Source organism: Misgurnus anguillicaudatus, chromosome 8 (genome assembly GCF_027580225.2).
Source record: "Misgurnus anguillicaudatus chromosome 8, ASM2758022v2, whole genome shotgun sequence".
In the NCBI taxonomy this organism is placed as follows: Eukaryota; Metazoa; Chordata; class Actinopteri; order Cypriniformes; family Cobitidae; genus Misgurnus; species Misgurnus anguillicaudatus.
Window position 1 is genome coordinate 15123775 of NC_073344.2, and position 22213 is coordinate 15145987.

General features: G+C 37.7%; 1 protein-coding gene across 2 annotated transcripts in view; it reads left to right on the forward strand.

The window, feature by feature from the left end:
• Positions 1-22213, forward strand: part of srgap3 (SLIT-ROBO Rho GTPase activating protein 3) — a 197775-nt gene that overhangs the window by 135954 nt on the left and 39608 nt on the right. For both annotated transcript variants that reach the window (XM_055212339.2, XM_055212340.2), the window contains exons 5-9: positions 9043-9228; positions 10876-11004; positions 17437-17658; positions 17779-17880; positions 21808-22005. In XM_055212339.2, the coding sequence (XP_055068314.1) occupies positions 9043-9228; positions 10876-11004; positions 17437-17658; positions 17779-17880; positions 21808-22005 (837 nt within the window). The remainder of the gene's footprint in view (positions 1-9042; positions 9229-10875; positions 11005-17436; positions 17659-17778; positions 17881-21807; positions 22006-22213) is intronic.

Sequence of the window (22213 nt, forward strand, 5' to 3'; positions counted from 1 at the left end):
AGATTAAATTTAAATTTGGCAAACACATCAGAGTTGTCGGCTGTTAAGTGTTGACAAAAACGTCAGATAAAGGCGTGTCTATTTAGTGTCTCACTAGCGCCTCCATTTGTCTAAAATGTGGGGTTTCTTTTACCTACAGTACCAAAATGGATCAGTAGCAACATGAAATATTCCACTGATATTTACCCACTTGATGCACATGCCCACCGTGCATCATTTTCTCGGAGGCACCGTGTAGCGGTAAAAAAACGTGTGAGGGCCCGCCATTGCTGCTTGCAGCTATATTTATTATTATTATTATTATTATTTATTCTTCTTCTTCTCCAAAGTGAATCGCATTTTTGAGGGGCGAAACATGCTCGAAAACTCATGAAATTTTGCACACATGTCAGGAGTGGCGAAAATTTACATGTGGCATAGGCGCCAGAAGTGGGCGTCTAGAAATGGCTCGATAGCGCCACCTGCAAAATTTCAAGAGAACAGCCCCCCCGCTACAAAAAACGTACAAATACGAAATTTGGTAGGATCATCTATCACCCCAAGACCTACAAAAAAGTCTCTTGGAGCGAAGCTCTAAACCCAACAGGAAGTCCGCCATTTTGAATTTTTGCCTTGATTTTTGTGCAAATTTGGTCATTTCCAGCCTTCATACTTTAACGAACTCCTCCTACAGATTTAATCCGATCATCGTCATATTTGGTCAATCTCATCTAAAGGCCTTTGCGATGTTATATTGCGGAGCTTTTGACTTTTCGTTGGAGGGTGTGTCCGTGGCGGCCTGACAAAGTTCAGCGTTATCGCCATGAAACAGGAAGTGGCTCTAACTCAGGCATACAATGTCCAATCTGCCCCACGCTTCATACGTTTGATAAGGGTCTTGGCCTGAACACATTTCAATGCCAATATTCAACTTCACTCATAGCGCCACCTAGAGGTAGGAGGAAATACCATGTTTTATGCTCTGATTTACTGCTCTTAGAGATTTAATCAAATCATCATCATATTTGGTCTGACTGATGTTAAGCCCTTTTCCTTGATAAATTGCGAAGATCTTGACTTTTCGTTGAAGGGCGTGTCCGTGGCGGCCTGGCAAAGTGTGATGTTTCGCCATGAAACAGGAAGTTGTTATAACTCAGGCATACAATGTCCAATCTGCCCCTGACTTCACACATTTGATAAGGGTCCAGGCCTGAACACATCAACATGGCATAATTCAGTAACACTCATAGCGCCACCTAGAGGCAGCAGGAAATACCATGTTTTACGCTGTGATTTACTGCTCTTAGGTATTTAACCATATCAACATCATATTTCACCAGTGTAATCTCAAGACCTTGTGTGAAGATAAAAAGCAACAACCTTGACTTTTCATTAAAGGGCGTGTCCGTGGCGGCCTTGCAAAGTATCTGTCAATGAATCGCATTTTTGACAGGATAAACAAGCCCAAAAAGTCATAAAACGTTGCACACATGTCAGAAGTGGCGAAAATTTACATGTGGCATAGGCGCCAGAAGTGGGCGTGTAGAAATGGCTCGATAGCGCCACCTGCAAAATTTCAAGCGAACAGCCCCCCCGCTACGAAAAATGTACAGATACGAAATTTGGTAGGATCATCTATCACCCCAAGACCTACAAAAAAGTCTCTTGGAGCGAAGCTCTAAACCCCACAGGAAGTCGGCCATTTTGAATTTTTGCCTTGATTTTTGTGCAAATTTGGTCATTTCCAGGCTTCATACTGCAAGAAACTCCTCCTACAGATTTAATCCGATCATCGTCATATTTGGTCGGTCTTATCTAAAGGCCTTTGCGATGCTAAATTGCAGAGATCTTGACTTTTCGTTGGAAGGTGTGTCCGTGGCGGGCTGCCAAATTTCGGCGTTATCGCCATGAAACAGGAAGTGGCTCTAACTCAGGTATACAATGTCCAATCTGCCCCACGCTTCACATGTTTGATTAGGGTCTTGGCCTGAACACATTTCAATGCCAATATTCAGCTTCAGTCATAGCGCCATCTAGAGGTAGCAGGAAATACCATGTTTTACGCTATGATTTACTGCTCTTAGAGATTTAATCAAATCATCATCATATTTGGTTAGATTGATGTAAAGCCCTCTGCGGTGATAAATTGTGAATATCTTGACTTTTCGTTGAAGGGCGTGTCCGTGGCGGCCTGGCAAAGTGTGATGTTTCGCCATGAAACTGGAAGCTGTTGTAATTCAGACATACATTGTTCGATCTGCCCCAGACTTCACATGTTTGATACGGTTCTTGGCCTGAACACATTTCAATGCCAATATTCAGCTTCAGTCATAGCACCACCTGCTGCACACAGGCGGTGTGGCACATCAGTTTCCCTTTGAATATCCACCTGTATTTACCCACTTTAATTCATATCCCCCTGGTTCACTGCTTTACTAATGCCATAGGTTAGCGGTGCACATGCGTGCGAGGGCCCTTCCATCGCTGCTTGCAGCTTTAATTATTATTTATTCTTCTTCTTCTCCAAAGTGAATCGCATTTTTGAGGGGCGAAACATGCTCGAAAACTCATGAAATTTTGCACACATGTCAGGAGTGGCGAAAATTTACATGTGGCATAGGCGCCAGAAGTGGGCGTGTAGAAATGGCTCGATAGCGCCACCTGCAAAGTTTCAAGAGAACAGCCCCCCCACTACGAAAAACGTACAGATACGAAATTTGGTGGGATCATCTATCACCCCAAGACCTACAAAAAAGTCTCTTGGAGCGAAGCTCTAAACCCAACAGGAAGTCGGCCATTTTGAATTTTTGCCTTGATTTTTGTGCAAATTTGGTCATTTCCAGCCTTCATACTTTAACGAACTCCTCCTACAGATTTAATCCGATCATCGTCATATTTGGTCAATCTCATCTAAAGGCCTTTGCGATGTTAAATTGCGGAGATCTTGACTTTTCGTCAGAGGGTGTGTCCGTGGCGGCCTGACAAATTTCGGCATTTTCGCCATGAAACAGGAAGTGGCTCTAACTCAGGCATACAATGTCCAATCTGGCCCACGCTTCATACGTTTGATAAGTGTCTTGGCCTGAACACATTTCAATGCCAATATTCAACTTCACTCATAGCGCCACCTAGAGGTAGGAGGAAATACTATGTTTTATGCTCTGATTTACTGCTCTTAGAGATTTAATCAAATCATCATCATATTTGGTCTGACTGATGTTAAGCCCTTTTCCTTGATAAATTGCGAAGATCTTGACTTTTCTTTGAAGGGCGTGTCCGTGGCGGCCTGGCAAAGTGTGATGTTTCGCCATGAAACAGGAAGTTGTTATAACTCAGGCATACAATGTCCGATCTGCCCCTGACTTCACACGTTTGATAAGGGTCCAGGCCTGAACACATCAACATGGCATAATTCAGTAACACTCATAGCGCCACCTAGAGGCAGCAGGAAATACCATGTTTTACACTGTGATTTACTGCTCTTAGATATTTAACCATATCAACATCATATTTCACCAGTGTAATCTCAAGACCTTGTGTGATGATAAAAAACAACGACCTTGACTTTTCATTAAAGGGCGTGTCCATGGCGGCCTCGCCAAGTATCGCTAAATGAATCGCATTTTTGACAGGCTAAACAAGCCCAAAAAGTCATAAAACGTTGCACACACGTCAGAAGTGGCGAAAATTTACATGTGGCATAGGCGCCAGAAGTGGGCGTGTAGAAATGGCTCGATAGCGCCACCTGCAAAATTTCAAAAGAACAGCCCCCCCACTACGAAAAACATACAGATATGAAATTTGGTAGGATCATCTATCACCCCAAGACTTACAAAAAAGTCTCTTGAAGCTAAGCTCTAAACCCCACAGGAAGTCGGCCATTTTGAATTTTTGCTGTGATTTCTGTGCAAATTTGGTCATTTCCAGGCTTCATACTTTAACAAACTCCTCCTACAGATTTAATCAAATCATCGTAATATTTGGTCAATGTCATCTAAAGGCCTTTGCGGTGTTAAATTGCGGAGATCTTGACTTTTCGTTAGAGGGTGTGTCCGTGGCAGCCTGACAAATTTCGGCATTTTCGCCATGAAACAGGAAGTGGCTCTAACTCAGGCATACAATGTCCAATCTGCCCCATGCTTCACAAGTTTGATAAGGGTCTTGGCCTGAACACATTTCAATGCCAATATTCAGCTTTAATCATAGCGCCACCTAGAGGTTGCAGGAAATTACATGTTTTACGCTGTGATTTACTGCTCTTAGAGATTTAATCAAATCATCATCATTTTTGGTAATACTGATCTTAAGGACTTTAATATGATATATTCAGAAGATCTTGACTTTTCGTTGAAGGGCGTGTCCGTGGCGGCCTGGCAAAGTGTGATGTTTCGCCATGAAACAGAAAGCTGTTGTAATTCAGACATACATTGTTCGATCTGCTCCAGACTTCACACGTGTGTTAAGGGTCCCGGCCTGAACACGTCAATATAATAATAATCATGTACAGTCATAGCGCCACCTGCTGCACATTTTCCTTTGAATATCTACCTATATTTACCCACTTTAATTCATATCCCCCTGGTTCACTGCTTTACTAATGCCATAGGGTAGCGGTGCACATGCGTGCGAGGGCCCTTCCATCGCTGCTTGCAGCTTTAATTTAATTTGTAATTAATACATTACAAAATATTTAGAATACAAATATAAATAATAATTGATATACTGTATAAACTGTCTTTGTGAGTTTGCACCCCTGATTATTTAAAGGTTTTATTTTTATGTGGCATACATGTTGTATGTTATTGAAAATAAAATATATTGTGTCCACTTGAAAAGTTGTTTGTATATGCAGACATTTGAAAATAACACATTTTAGTGTTGTAATGGCAATAATACTGCCAAAATTTCATACTGGCCTATGCCTAATGGTGGCAAATTTACAGCAACCCAGTGTAGCTTTAGTTCCCTTGAATGGGCAGTTCACCCCAAAAATAACATTTTGTGATTACTAACCTTACATGTATTTATGGTTAATGTACCTATTACTGTAATGTCAGTCTTGCCCTAGCATTACTCTTTAAAACTCAGGGCATCTCACCTCACCATGCTTATAAATAAGATAGTGTTGCTGGAGGTTTGCCAGCCATGCCCATCAAATCAGCTTGTAAATATGTCTTTGCTGTGTTGCTGATGGTTGACAGCTTTGGGAGGTGCTGAGTGCTAACCTAGTTTTTCTTTGGCGCTAGAGAATATAGATCCTGTCAAATCAATGAACAGACACTACTGATTTTTCTTGCAAGCTACAATTTAATTCATGTTTTAGTCCATGTTTCAAGAATATGTAGAAGAATACAAAGCATGTCATTGAAATAATAACATGATGATATTAATATTCTACTAAACTATTATTTGGATATACTGTAAGTACCTATATATACTGATGTCTGTTCTAAATGTTTAATATGTAATGACAATGATGTAAACTGTTGTTTAATCTTTATAAATAATTTATACTGTATACCGTTTCTAGCTTCACATATCACCCTCCATCAATCTGTTAAAGGCAATGTCATGTAAATAATTGTGTATGAATCAGATGAGTACACCAGTCTTGGCACTGGTTAGCTGTTAGATATGTCTAACATCTGTGTATGTTTACCAGACCCTGTTATAAAAAGGCTGATGATGTCTCGGGGTGAGACACTGCTAGCGCTTCTCTGAGAAATATCTTTTGCACCCTAATGGGTTTGAGGAAACAGCTTTTCCATCGGGGAATACTAGGGACGGTTTGTCGGGAACATTTGTACTGTTTAATGAGTAGAACTTGTATTATTTTAAAGAAGAAGCACAGCCCACAGTTAAAATTGGCTTTGTTGGGTAGACATTTAACCCTATAGCTGGTATAAGTACGACTCAAATCATAAACATATAGAGTATTAAAAAACTTCCAATAAAATATTTCTCATGCTCATCCACCACATTATGCAAATTTGGACTCTGTGTCTCTAAGGAATTAGGTTTGGGGCCTTATTTATGTCTACTTTTGGGAGGTAATTTAATTTAACATATAACTATACATATTTTACTGTGATGAAAATACGGACCATAAATCGTAAGCTCAAAATTGTAGTATACATAGACTACTTATATTCCCGTTTAAGATATAGGGGGATATACAATACAGTGCCATCCTGTGGATGCACTCAACAACCTTTGGAATAAAGTGAAGATCTGGGTGTGTGAAGTGAGATTCAAAGCACCGAGTTGTATGTACATTAGTGTCAGGGTCGGTCTCAATGAGTAGTCTGTGGATGCCCGTAGGCTTGGAGATTTAATAAGCGTTTTATTGAAAACACCATCAGACAGGCGTCTGCAGGCTAAAAGGAGCAGAATAAAGCAGGGCAATAGTGCAGAGAATCCCTCTCCTATTTCACTTGCTCTCGTTCTTTGATCTCTCTTTCACTGCCACTAATGGGTTCCTTGAACAGCTAGTCAAATCTGACTTATAGTCGCCATGAAATGGTATAAAGAGTGCTGTTTTCTTTCCTGTGTTGATAAATTTTCAATAGAGCACATCGGCTGGAAGTTTTTTTTTATGTTCCGGAAGTTAAGATCACATTTGTTTTCTCTGTAGAGAAATAGATTTTTAACTATAATTAATAAACCTTTAAAGACAGATGAGCTATGGGCTTGATAAATGATGTAAATACTTTGAATCAATCCAGTTATTTTACCTTTGTTTTATAAAATTGAATTTGTAAAGAACTACACTAAAAACGAGGTAAAGGTTGTTGGATGATTATTCAGCTGTTATGACCCATTTCTACAATAAGAAGCCTTTTCCGAATTAGCGAAATGTGTAGTTTAATTCAGTCAGTGCTGTGCGTATTTTCCTAGGTCTGAATGAGAAGCTTGGAGTTGTAGTGGAAAAGAGGATTATGGGTAACACTGCTGCCAAGTTTATACTCGCATGCATATTCATGAGGTGGCCTGCTTCTGTAGTGTTGATGGGAACACAGCTGATCTCTTTGACGGTGAACTGTAATGCTCTCCTGAAATGAAACTACTGGAGATCATTTCATTGAGTTTCATTTCCGCTTTATCACCAAAGATTATAACATCTTTATCTTGCAAGTGTGAGAACAGTATTTCTGAAATGTTTTGTTTGTTGTTTGACATTTAAACCCTTCGGTTATCTCTCTATTACAGAGTGCCATTTACATTTTTATGAAAATATGAAACATTTGGGGCCATATGAGCAAAAAGAGCAAATGTGTGTTTACAGGTGAAGCATATCATTTCTTAATGTTAAAATACTTTGTCATTTTGTTGGAGTTTTTGAAAAATATTATTTACAATTCTATTTGGGGCTGCTAGTGACACAGAAAATGATACACTTTATATTTAATACTGTTTACATGTGAAGCCGCTCCCAGCGACTGCATACAAAATATACATGTAAATATCAAAAATATAATGCACTGTAAGCCAAAAAGGACAAATGAGAAATGTAATGTAAAAGAAACGCCAAGTGGGTATGGCTACGCTATGCTGTGCTATGTAGCTTGATTTATGACCAATAAGATGTCACAATGGGTGGGGCTATACAATGCAGCGACATTTGTATAGTGAAATTTTTGCCCAATTCAATTTTGTAGTGGGTGGTGCTATAAGGTACAGTGACATATGTATAGTGACATTTTTGGTCAATGAGATTTCGCAGTGGGTGGTGCTACATATTACAGCGACATACACTCACCTAAAGGATTATTAGGAACACCATGCTAATACTGTGTTTGACCCCCTTTCGCCTTCACAACTGCATTAATTCTATGTGGCATTGATTCAACAAGGTGCTGAAAGCATTCTTTAGAAATGTTGGCCCAAATTGATAGGATAGCATCTTGCAGTTGATGAAGATTTGTGGGATGCACATCCAGGGCACGAAGCTCCCGTTCCACCACATCCCAAAGATGCTCTATTGGGTTGAGATCTGGTGACTGTGGGGGCCATTTTAGTACAGTGAACTCATTGTCATGTTCAAGAAACCAATTTGAAATTATCTGAGCTTTGTGACATGGTGCATTATCCTGCTGGAAGTAGCCATCAGAGGATGTGTACATGGTGGTCATGAAGGGATGGATGTGGTCAGAAACAATGCTCAGGTAGGCCGTGGCATTTAAATGATGCTCAATTGGCACTAAGGGGCCTAAAGTGTGCCAAGAAAACATCCCCCACACAATTACACCACCACCACCACCAGCCTGCACAGTGGTGACAAGGCATGATGGATCCATGTTCTCATTCTGTTTATACCAAATTCTGACTCTACCATCTGAATCTCTCATCAGAAATTGAGACTCATCAGACCAGGCAACATTTTTCCAGACCTCAACTGTCCAATTTTGGTGAGCTTGTGCAAATTGTAGCCTCTTTTTCCTATTTGTAGTTGAGTGGTACCCGGTAGATTCTTCTGCTGTTGTAGCCCATCCGCCTCAAGGTTGTGCGTGTTGTGGCTTCACAAATGCTTTGCTGCATACCTCGGTTATAACGAATGGTAATTTCAGTCAAAGTTGCCCTTCTATCAGCTTGAATCAGTCGGCCCATTCTCCTCTGACCTCTAGCATCAACAAGGCATTTTCGCCCACAGGACTGCCGCATACTGGATGTTTTTCTATTTTCACACCATTCTTTGTAAACCCTAGAAATGGTTGTGCGTGAAAATCCCAGTAACTGAGCAGATTGTGCAACTGCCAAGTGATTGGTTGATTAGATAATTGCAACAATGAGAAATTGAACAGGTAATCCTTTAGGTGAGTGTATGGATAGTGACATTTTTGGCCAATGAGATTTCGCAGTGGTTGGTGCTTCACGGTACAGTGCCATACATATAGAACTGATTAACAAAATAATCTACACTTTCTGCACAGCTGTCTACTAAGCAAAGTAATCAGATTCATATCTCAATTATGAATGATGAAATTGAATGAATACGATGGAATGACTCATGGTAACTCAAGCGTGACTTGCGTTATTCATCATCTTGTGCACCTTCTCCTGCAGGTGATGAAGACGTATCACATGTACCATACGGAGAGCATCAGCGCGGAGAGCAAGCTGAAGGATGCTGAAAAACAAGAGGAAAAGCAATTTAGCAAGTCTGGAGACCTCAACGTCAACCTCCTGCGCCACGAGGACCGACCCCAGCGCCGCAGCTCTGTCCGGAAGATTGAAAAGATGAAGGAAAAGGTGAGAATGCTTTCCCGAGCCGCCAAACTCATAATGCCAGACTGTTTATTTAAAAGAAAAGGCCATTGCTGTCCAAATCTCACTTATTCAGGTGCTCTATAATACATTCTTGAGGAGGATTAAGACCCTGTCTGTTTACAGTACAGGATCAGTCAGGCTTTTATGCGATGTCTGTCACTTCATGACTTCGAAGTTCATTCCCATCATCATGACCAATGCAAGGGCCAAATGCGGATGTCTGTTTGCAAGACTGATAGACATAGCATCTACCACTATGCCAAAACCCATACATTTTTTGCAAAAGTTTGTCTTTGGTTTAACATGATCGAGGCAAACAAAGTGACAATCCATGCTAAAGTCTCATGATCTAATTATAAGATTAGGAGCATCAATGTTTGATTTCAAAAAGTCATGCAAATGCACTAAAGTTTGAGTGAACCTGATGGTTTATAAAAATGAGTGTGGGCTGAGCTTTATGTAAGAATGGACAATAAGGTCAGTGAGACCATAGACAGCCCGGAGTCTGAATGGCTGGCTACTCACACATACCAGATTCAACATTTCAGGTCAGTGCCCTAATTCATGCTAATTCTTAACAAGAGCCGTGGTAGAAAGATAATTTATACTGACTGCTCCATTATACAGTACAAAATATGTATAAATGCATATATATTAATTGTTTATCATAACGGTTTTCAATGCTTGCCAGCTATCGGTCTGTCTCTGTCTCTCTCTTCCCCCATCCTCCCATCCCCGTTTTCAGGCTGCAATGCGTAGAGATGTTGGCATGAAAGCCACTCAGCCTCACACTATTTATAACCGTTGTAGTCATGGATGCTCTATGTGTGTGTGTGTGTGTGTGTGTGTGTGTGTGTCTGCAACATGACCTGAATTTGCAGGTTACAGTCATCTTAATACACCTGCTGGCAACCTTAATAACCTTTATGAACTATTGTATCAGTTACTAATACAGTTTGATATCCAGGCAGGTGTGCATGCATTTAATATGACCGTCATTTCACTTTATTTATTATGACTCAACTTGTATACTTAAATGTTCTGACTTCTTTGTATGATTTCAATATTTGCCTTGATGGCTACATCTTGTGGAAATTTTGTGTCAATAGCCCACTTACTGATAAAAATGCTGATGTGTCAAATACTTATTTTACCCGCTGTACATGTACATTAATTTGTATTAAAGTGTCTAACAAATTTACTAAATGATATAAATTATGTAATGTTCACATCACACATGCATTCATAACTTGACTTATGTAACAATGACTCATTTGATCAGTAATCACTTCTGTTTGTTCTTCCTTTAAGTATTTTGTTTAGTCAATAGCATTATGTAGCAGTCAGCTGGGTCGTGTTATTAATGGTACTAAGCAGCTGTCTGCTTTCAGAATTCCTGTGTTTTGATGAAAAATTCAGCAGGATCCATCTGGAGCATATGAGTAGATGAGACCCAGTCTGTATGGCGTGTTTATATTACCAAAATGATTACTGTATATGATATATAAAAAATATCCGTGCTTAGGGAATTAATTCATTATTTCAAGTGTGGAACTGCCTTTGTAACAACTTAAGCATGCCCCATTTCTTTCCTGTTTGTGATTTCTTCTATTTGTTTCCATTTTTTAGAGGCAAGCCAAGTACTCAGAGAACAAGCTGAAATGCACAAAAGCTCGTAATGACTATTTATTGAACCTGGCAGCCACCAACGCCGTTGTGGCGAAATATTACATCCACGACGTTTCGGATATGATTGATGTGAGTATGCACAATGAAACCTGTTTGTTTGTTTGTGTCTATCAGCTGGGATGTAAATGCGTTGGCTTAACACAGTGGAACTGACGAGGGCTCAACTCCATCTGTTTCTCTTTGCATTGTGGGTAAATTGTCCCTGTGCTAAAGTGGTTTTCCTTGGTTGCGTTCTCATAATGTTTGCTTTGTATTTACGAGAGTGTAATTGTTGGTGAATTGGAATTTGATGTTACCGTGATTTTATTTTTCTTTCCCCTGGTATTTGCTTTTCTATTGATTTATTTTTCATTAAGTTATATTTTCATAATCTCCATTACTGTCATCTAATCTAGTTTACAGCTTCATTCAGCATCACAAAGACTATAAAACTATTATTCTGCCACCTAGAATGATTTCTGTCAGATCTAAAAGATGAAGGTTTAATTAGCCAGCTTAACTGCACATAAACCATTTCAGTGGAAACATGTTATTTCTCAGAGATTCACTTAACAGCTAGACAACAATAGTTGTCGTAGAGTAAGAATATACTGTAAAACTGTCAAATAAATGTGGATAACATACTGTATAACACATGATAAATGTTTTGATTTATACTACAATCTTTTAGTTTTGATTGCTGATTTTGAACTTTCACCAAATCAGCAAATTGATGATTTGCGCGAGTAGATTACATACAAAGTCAATGCAAAGATGTGAATAGACGCGAACCCATGCAGGGCCATGCGAATGATGCGAATTGGACGGTGCGATTGCGGCAAAAAAACCCATACGTTATGCGCCTCAAACGCGTCTTCGTGCAAGCTGAAAATATTCAACTTAAGCAAAAAATCCACATGACACGAAGTTAAATCCCGCAAGTAATCTAGAGCGGGGAACGCTATGCTTCGCGTTTGATGTGTACGCAGCATTAGAAGACACATCTGAATAGCAGAAGACTCCATTTGTCCTCCAGCTCCATTAGTTCCCTGTTTATTTTCATTTATGTCTTGGATAAACTAGACTGATAATATAGAGATTCTATTTGTGATTTGTCTGTCTTTACATTAGTGCCTATTAGTTTCTTCATAAATCATTTTTGGGTGATTATATAATTGCAAGTACATTTGGTGTCCCAAGTAATTATTTTTTCAGCTTTTTTAAAGGGTTAAATTATAAATAATTGTATAACTTTGATACTCATTAGCTCTATTTCCATCCAATGTTGTGTATTAAACTTATGCGCATCAGTGGAATATCGCATTAAACATTTGTGAATAAAGCATGCGATTTCATCAAGTAAGTTGAAGGGAGCAAAATCGTCACTTACTGATAAACTAGCACTAAATATCATTAAAAAAACTAGAGCCATTGTATTTAACCATTTTCGTGTATAATTACCTCAGAGCTCGCAGCCGGAGACAAAACACTATAGGCTACACTGTAAAAAAATTGCTGTAATTATACAGCTGGTTGCCAGTAACTTACTGTAGAAGATAAAGATTGAAAATGTTTCATGTTCATTTAACTTTGAACAAACTGTTGCCAGTAAATAACATAAATGTAAAATCTACAGTAAGTTACTGGCAGCTAGTTGCCAGTAATACCCAGTAATACTGTAATTTTTCAACCTGTTAACTGCTTTCGGATGTGGATTCCTGCTGTTTGCCTTGACAGTCAAGTAAGACATCCCTGTCAAGTAATATTACCGAACCAACTGAGATAAAAGTCTTTACCTGTTTATTTCAGAACTTACAAAACTGTATTTTTTAGATGCTGTGCAATGAGTTCTGTAAGATGGTTAGTTCAGTTATGCCTTCCAACACTTTCATGACTTTTTTGCTGCGCATAGGGATTTATTTGTTTAAAGTGTTTCTATCGTAGTTCATACACGTTTTCTTATCGGATAAGATTTTTTTTTACTATTATGTGCATACGTTTTTTATGGAAATTTTTAGAATTTATGTGCATCTTGGCGTTTTTATCCAGCGTTTTTTATGCGCATCTCCAAAATGCATATAAAAATAGGTGGATGGAAAATAGCTATTTTTATCTATTACAAGATGTTACAGGCCACAATAATGGACTATTGCCTGTAAAAAGTGTTTTATATACACTACCGGTCAAAAGTTTTGGTACACTACTTTGCGTAAGAAATAATTTACAAAGGGCCATTGGAGTGCCATTACACCGCAGGTTTTTTATTATTATATCTTTTGAATGCTTATTTTGATTGGTTGAGAAATGTTCCATGGTTGTTGATTATTTTTCAGTAAAATGCACAACTAACCTGTCAAATGTCTTAAAATCACCACCAGAGCAATGTCTGTGGTAACCGTGGTATAAAATGAATAATAATAAACTTGTCCAAACTATGGCATAACACAAATGTAACTGTGGGAATGATGTTGGTGACTAAAATGATCCAAACTCTGTTACATTTTATCATCTGAATCTGATATTTTTGCTTACAACAATAATTTAGCATTTAACTGTACATCTTCAGATGGATCGGTACATTTTTAAGATCGATAATGTAGCTGAAAATCATGATTTGCTATATTGTACGAATTAGTCAGTGTCAATTCTGTTATTATCAAACTTTCATATCAAGGTAGGGTAACAGTGGTGATAGTCATGTATGTGTGTGTAAGCAAGAGGGACAGAGAGTGGTGTTGCATACTTTCAACACGTTTACTCTAAGCTGTAAAAGTCAGACCTCTGTGGTTTTTGCTAAGAGATGCAAAGTGTGCCGCATTGCTGTCCACCAGTACACCATGATATCCTGTGTCATATTGACAAAACACATACAATCATGTATTTCCTGTTCAAAGCAAAAAGAGAAAGTAAATATCATTATACAATAGATAATTTGCATGTCAAAGACTATATGAACAGTGATTAAATAACAATGTGCCCACTCATACCTCATTGCATAAGTAAACCACCAGCATCAATCTAAGTTGACTAACTGCTGCTACTTCACCTTGTTCAAATACATTTCAGCTAAAAAAGATTTGAATCATTTAGTTGTGAAATCAAAACAGGTTAACTGGTTTTCAGTTAGGTTGTCTTTAAAGCCGCTAATAGGTTGAAACCTCCAAACCCAAACTTACAGAACTTCTATAGCCACCATTGTTTATATAGAAATTCATGTGGTAATTGTGGCCTGCTCTGGTATTAGGATGCCAGGTTACCTTTTACCATAAAATGTTGTGATATGCCTGCGAGTCCAAAAAATTTGACCACCCATGCTACTGCTGGAAAACATCCTGAGTATTAAGGAGCGTATTATGTGCACAGTGATTTAAAGGGGACATATCATGAAAATCTGAGTTTTTCCATGTTTAAGTGATATAATTGGGTCCCCAATGCTTTATTCAACCTAGAAAATGTGAAAAAGATCAACCCAATAACTTAGTTTTGGTAAACCATTCAGTGCAAGCATGTGAAAAAATTGAAATTTGGCTCCCTTTCTGATGTCAGAAGGGGATAATACCGCCCTTTAATCTGCACTACCCAACAACGGCACTGCCATTTAGTGCAGAGATCAGCTCATTTGCATTTAAAGGGACACACCCAAAACGGCAAATTTTTGCTCACACCTACAACGTGGCCATTTTAATATGTTATAATCAGTGATGCCACAGTTACTTTGAAAAAGTAATCTGATTACTGATTACTGATTACTCCTTTAAAAAGTAACTAAGTTACTTTACAGATTACTTGATTTTAAAAGTAACTAAGTTAGATTACAAGTTACTTTGTTAGTTACATTCCAGTAGCTGCCACACCGCCACTGCCTCAACATTAAAAATGACAACCGGTTTTGCCAACACTCACTTTATTGGAAGTGCATTTTTAACAGTAACGTCAACAATGTATCTCCTGACATTTTAAGTTGAACTGTTGTGTTTTAAAAAACGAATAATTATATATATGTATATATATATATATATATATATATATATATATATATATATATATATATATATATATATATATATATATATATATATATATATATATATATATATATATATATATATATATATATGAGTCTTTCTTGACTTCACTAAACATAAATAGGGGTGAGTAGGGGCCATTTTCAGAAAAACTTAATTTTAAAAGTTAATGTTTTAGACAGAGATATATTTTTGCTGTGGTCAATAACTCACAAGTGTGGTCTATCAAAACCAGCTGAAATTTTGAACAAATGTAAAACGACTTCTGTATAATTTCACTTTAAACAAGAGTAGTGAATTGTTACTTTTGACCTTGACAGCAGGGACGAAAGTAACACACAGGTGGGTCAAAAGTAAGACAACAAAACATGATAGATTTTTGTGTTACACTTGTTTTTATTAAATATATATTACTATGACCTCTTTAATATGTAACTGCAAACTTATTTTGTCATTTATCTTTGTAAAAAATAATTAAATTACATTTTTATTTTAAATTTCAGTTTTATCAAATGTTTCAAAAGCAACCAACAGTAGCCTACAAACTTAAATTGCTGAGACTAAAAAAAATTCAATAGTTTGAACACTATGAAAATAAAATTAAATCAAATTAGAATAATATCAATTTTTACCACATTATACACAGTATTAGCAGCGGGACAAAACTAACAAGTGTTACTTTTGACCCGACAGGATCTACTTACTCTATAAACTCGACTTACTTTTATTTTGAAAAACTGAGAAGTCTTCAGGATGTTATATACCTTGTAGATTTATCAGTATTGTAACACATGAAACGAGAAAACAACGCGTTGTAAGAAAAAAAGACCGCTTTTGGAATGTACTTATCATGGTTGAAAACACAGTTCTGGATCTACACGTGGAAATCGGTGAGTAAATAACGCGATATTTGTTAACTCTTTCAGAGGTGCTAATATGCTGTCATAGTGAGATTTAGATGTTATCACGGCTCGGAGAAAATCGCTTTGTTACTTTCGTTCTTCAACTCTCCCACACTTACTGGTTTTGCAATGAAGTCCAGCTTTTGTTGTTTGGGTAGTGGATGAACTCCTGCTCGCTGCTTCGCATCACCGGGTGGGACTTGCTCTTAGTTTGACTGTCTGCGCCGTGCCGCGACTCCAAATGATTTTTTTTAAATTGACGTAGTTTTTTTGTAGCTGCATCTCTCTTCTCTCTCCATTGTACGTTGTTTACGTTTGTGTCGCTTACACGTGACCTGAATTGTCCTCGTGCTGAAAACGTGACTTGTCGCACACCTGACTTCACTTCCCGAGACGCAAGAAGAAATATACAAGAAAATATATATTTTAGTAAGGAACATTTCAAAAGTAGTAACGCACAGTGACTTGGATAAGTAACTTTAATCTGATTACTGGTTTGGAAATATTAACGCGTTAGATTACTCGTTACTAAAAAAAGTGGTAAAATTAGAGTAACGCGTTACTAAGTAACGCGTTACCGGCATCACTGGTTATAATACATTATCTGTGGGGTATTTTGAGTCAGAACTTCACATACATACTCTGGGGACACAAAGGATTTATTTGACATCTTAAAAAGTCTTATGAAATGTCCCCTTTTAACCAAATTTCCTTTGAGTACTCATTTGCTCATTTGCCTTTAAGTATATTTATTACTGTGTATATATACAAGTATGGTCTTGTGCCATTACTGTGTATCATTGTGGTGCGATTTACCTTTCTCCTCTTTCTAGGGTAACATTTCTAAGACTTCCACATATCCTTAATAATATATATTTTTTAAGGATTTTACAGGTTTATGAAGTCAATGGAGAGCATTTAATCTCCATGCTTCTCTATAAAATAATAAAGAATATTTACAACCCAGTAGGGCTTCATCTTTCTGCTGATACCTAGAAGCAATATGCTGATCTGAACAAACTATAATGTAACCTCGTGGACTTTTTTGGTTTGCTTTAAAATATCAACAGGTCATAATGTCTATTGTTGTATACCCAAAACCTTTCCAAGCTTATTATGGAGGTGTACAGTGTAATAGAGAGACAGCTGGCACATCTTAATGGTTCATGAAGGTTTTAAGTTTCCATCTAGCAAATTTGCACTTGTTTCACGTCGCTAAAAGAGGTTAGTTGGACATTTGTTGTGCAGTTAAACTAATTAGCTTAGATATCCCACTGTGCTTGTTTTTCTAATTATAGATATTGAGGATCTCAATTCTCAGCAGGTTCATATCCACTCATTTAGATGATGTCAATATAATGACATTACGATTCACGCTCAGGAGACTTTACCTGTCTTACACTTTGCCCTGACAGAATGTGAAATCTCGTGACGGATAAAAATAGGCATCACCATGGAAACATTTTCCAGAAAAACTTCATTTATACAATGCTTGACAGAAAGAAAGATTGAATTGTGTTCATCTAAATGTCAGACGGGTTCGCCTGTGAGTTGCATCTTTCCTGTCCTCATTATTTTACTTCTGCTTTCAACAGTGCTGTGACCTCGGATATCATGCTAGCTTGGCACGCACGTTTAGGACGTACCTATCTGCTGAGTATAACCTGGAGACCTCCCGTCATGAGGGTCTGGACGTCATTGAGAATGCTGTGGACAACCTGGACCCTCGCAGCGATAAGCACAAGATCATGGATATGTACAATCAGGTCTTTTGCCCACCAATGCGCTTTGAGTTCCTGCCGCACATGGGAGATGAGGTATTAAACTTCATCTCACATATCACCCAACAAGTAGAAATAATGTCATTCACATACAGTACGACTGCAAATACCTCTTATAAATCATAAGAAAGCAACAATGTGCATTTTGTGTCTCAGGTGTGCCAGGTGAGTGCCCAACAGCCAGTGCAGACGGAGCTACTGATGCGTTACCACCAGCTGCAGTCACGCCTGGCCACTCTCAAGATCGAGAATGAAGAGGTGAGCGCTACCTAACAATCATCACAGATATGCAGTAGTTAGCAAGGAAAAATTCATGTAGGTGAATTGGTAAAGTATTGCTTTAGCACCCAAAAAAGTCATGGTTTAATCCAGGTGAACACACATGGAGATAATGTTTGGCTTATTCAATTCAATATAGCGCTTTTCACAATTGTTAATTGTTTCAAAGCAGCTTTACATTAATAGATGTAGGAAAAAGCATAGAAATGCACTGTAAGTTGCTTTGGATAAACTTATCAGACAAAGACATATGTAAATGTAAAAATTAAGAGTAAAAGGATAAGGGTTGATTTACAATGTCAGATAAAAGCCAAGGGAAAACCTTCCGATCACCCGCGTGAAGCCAACACGGAAGTGACTTAAAGGGATAGTTCACCCAAAAATGAAACTAATCACCCTCATGTTGTTCCAAACCTGTAGGACCTCCGTTCATCTTTGGAAACACAGTTTAAGATGTTTTAGACTTCAAACTTCAAAAATGCTCTTCTCAAACCTAAGTCTATGGTTTTGACTTATGTTTTGTGGTCCAGGGTCACATATGGCTCATAATCATTAATATTTTAAAAGACCTGTTCATGTTTTATATTAAAGGAATATTCCATTTTCTTAAAAGAAAAATCCAGATAATTTACTCACCACCATGTCATCCAAAATGTTGATGTCTTTCTTTATTCAGTCGAGAAGAAATTATGTTTTTTGAGGAAAACATTCCAGGATTTTTCTCATTTTAATGGACTTTAATAGAGCCCAACATTTAATACTTAACTCAACACTTAACAGTTTTTTTCAACGGAGTTTCAAAGGTCTATAAATGATCCCAAAAGAGGCATAAGGGTCTTATCTAGCGAAACGATTGTAATTTTTGACAAGAAAAATAAAAAATATGCTCTTTTAAACCACAACTTTTCGTCTAGGTCCGGTCCAGCGCGACCTAACGTAAATGCGTAGTGACGTAGGGAGGTCACGTGTTACATATATATAACGCACATTTGCGGACCATTGTAAACAATAAACTGACACAAAGACATTAATTAATATCATTCGACAACCAACAATGTCGGAACGGTCCTCTTTCTCAACACTTGTAAACACTGGGGCGGAGTTTCGCGTTCGTCCTCTGTGACCTCTTGACGTCATGACGTATTGCCTGGGGTGACGCTATCGCATTACGACCGTATTTAGATGAGAAGTTGTGGTTTAAAAGTGGATATTTTTTATTTTTCTTGTCAAAAATGACAATCGTTTCGCTAGACAAGACCCTTATGCCTCGTTTGGGATCGTTTATAGTCCTTTGAAACTCCGTTGAAAAAAAACTGTTAAGTGTTGAGTTAAGTATTAAATGTTGGGCTCTATTAAAGTCCATTTAAATGAGAAAAATCCTGGAATGTTTTCCTCAAAAAACATAATTTATTCTCGACTGAACAAAGAAAGACATCAACATTATGGATGACAAGGTGGTGAGTAAATTATCTGGATTTTTCTTTTAAGAAAATGGAATATTCCTTTAAATATAATTTGACCTAAAAATGTGTCAGATTCTAAAAGTAAAATAGTTTGTAAAAATGACATTTCATGTTGAATTTAACCACTAAAGTTAGCTTCTCAGAAATTGTAGGACTATTTCATTGCCTGTGAAAACCAAGCTAAAGTAATTTTTAGTGATTTACTCTGTTATCTACATAAAATCGTCCTTCATAATGTAAAGAACATTTTTTAAAAATATAACCTTGATATCCTTAATATTGATTAAGGCCATGCCAAAAATTGAAATTAAAGTGAAATCAAACTTTGATGCTCCTAATCTCATAATTACATTGAGAGTTTACTCTGGATTTCACAGGCACAGTTTACAAATGCTTTAGAAACTATACAGCATTATTTACACATTGGGAAGGTATATAGTCCATCAACTTGTCTAGTGTAAGTCATAACACTGCAGAGAGTCTTTAGCGCTCATAGAGCCCTTCATACATTTTCCTCTGCTGCTTTTAAACCACTCCAGAGAATACTTCAGCCTGGAAATCAGACTCATTGCAACTTAGTGTGCATTTCCTTGGAACTGCAAGTGTATTTTTAGTATTTTCATGTGTTAATGGTGTTTCTTCTGGGATGAAATGTTATCTCCATGTTTGGTTTTTGGTGAGGGTAATTTTTTGTCTAAATGTATGGAGGTGCTAATGGATTTTATAATAGCTCCCATCTGTATGTGTATTGATGGCTTCATCTTGCCCTTATCATTTTGTCTCTCATAACCAGCTTGTAATGGATGATTTTGTGTCATGGAGGAAATGTGCCACATTAATTTGTGTGCTGTGAAGCTCGAGCCCGGGGCCAATTTACACACTGGTCTCTATAGCATTCATACCATCCTCATTTTCACTTTGCCGTGAGTGATCTTTGAACCCAGGGTCGAATTGAATCAGACCATGAACAGATCATTAGGGATCGCTTCAGATTAGAGGTTTAAGAAGTTTCAGAGGGATGTACAACATTGAAGGCGAAGGTCAATTGTGGTATTTGTGATTTTTTTTTTTAAATAGATGGGAATAGATTCACATCTTCCAGTCTGCACACGTGTGGTTTGTTTTATCTGGGTTGTTGCTCACTTATAAGGTTTGAAAGCTTTACCAGCATAAACATTCTAGGATTCTTGTTTTAAATGACGTAGATAAGCAGCAACACATTTACTGTGGGCGTAGATACAGAAAAATCAAACATAGCCTACCTGTTATTGCAGACATTCGGGTGAAGCACATTAAGACTTGCTTTTTTTATCAGTCATTTTTTTATTTTATTTACTGTACACAAATACTCGGATATAGGTTGTAATATGATATTAAATCACTCAATATTCTTGGGCTTATATTCACTCAATACATTGTGCGTTTAAATATATGAAAATGCTGAAATTAAAGGATTAGTCCATTTTCTTAATAAAAAATTCTGATAATTTACTCACCACCATGTCATCCAAAATGTTGATGTCCTTCTTTGTTCAGTCGAGAAGAAATTATTTTTTTTGAGGAAAACAATCTAGGATTTTTTTCAAATTGTAATGGACTTTAATGGACCCCAAAACGTGCAGTTTAAAATTGCAGTTTCAAAGGACTCTAAACAATCTCAAACAAGGCATAAGGGTCTTATCTAAAAATATGCACTTATAAACCACAACTTCTCGTCTTCCTCCGGTCCTGTGACGCACCAGCGCGACTTCACGTAATACGTCATGACATCAAAAGGGTCATGGATGACGTACCGAAACTACGCCCCAGTGTTTACACATGTGGAGAAAGAGGACCGCTCCGACGTTGTTGTATGTCGAATGATACTAATTAATGACAGTGTCAGTTTATTGTTTAAAATGGTCCGCAAATGTGCGTTTCATATATGTAACACATGACCTTTCGACATCATTATGCAATTACGTTAGGTCGCGCTGGCTCGTCCCACAGCCGGAGGAAGAAGAGAAGTTGTGGGTTAAAAGTGCATATTTTTTATTTTTCTATTTGTCTTCTTATGCCTCGTTTGGGATCGTTTAGAGTCCTTTGAAACTGCAATTTTAAACTGCATTAAAACTGTTAAGTATTGGGGTCCATTAAAGTCCATTAAAATTAGAAAAATCGTGGAATATTTTCCTCAAAAAACATAATTTTTTCTCGACTGAACAAAAAAAGAGATCAACATTTTGGCTGACATGGTGGTGAGTAAATTATCTGGATTTTTTTAAGAAAATGGACTAATCCTTTAACTGAATGTGAAAACTTCAATTAAACCTGTATACCGATACTACTTCCTCATTTGAAGTATGTCACTGTCAAACTTCCAGAAAGTTAAGCATAACTTATATTCCAAAGTTCATACTGGCCTCTTTCTCGGCTCATCGAGTCCCCGCTGTGTTTTAATTAGGTACGCAAGACCCTGGATGCCACCATGCAGACCTTACAAGACATGCTGACAGTGGAGGACTTTGATGTGTCAGACGCCTTCCAGCACAGCCGATCCACAGAGTCCATTAAATCTGTTGCTTCCGAGAGCTATATGAGCAAGTTAAACATCGCTAAGAGGAGAGCCAATCAGCAGGAGACGGAAGTTTTCTACTTCACTGTGAGTGGCCTTATTTTCTCAGTCAATAAGGATGGAGACCTCATGTACGGTTATATTATTTTTGACAATATTTAACCACAGTTCTGCTTTAAACCCAGTGAACTGGGTTTTGAATATGGTGGATGACACATGACAGAAATGTCTATTATAAATCAAACTTATTCGGTACTAAAACAATTAAAGCTGCAATTCGTAACTTTTTGTGGTT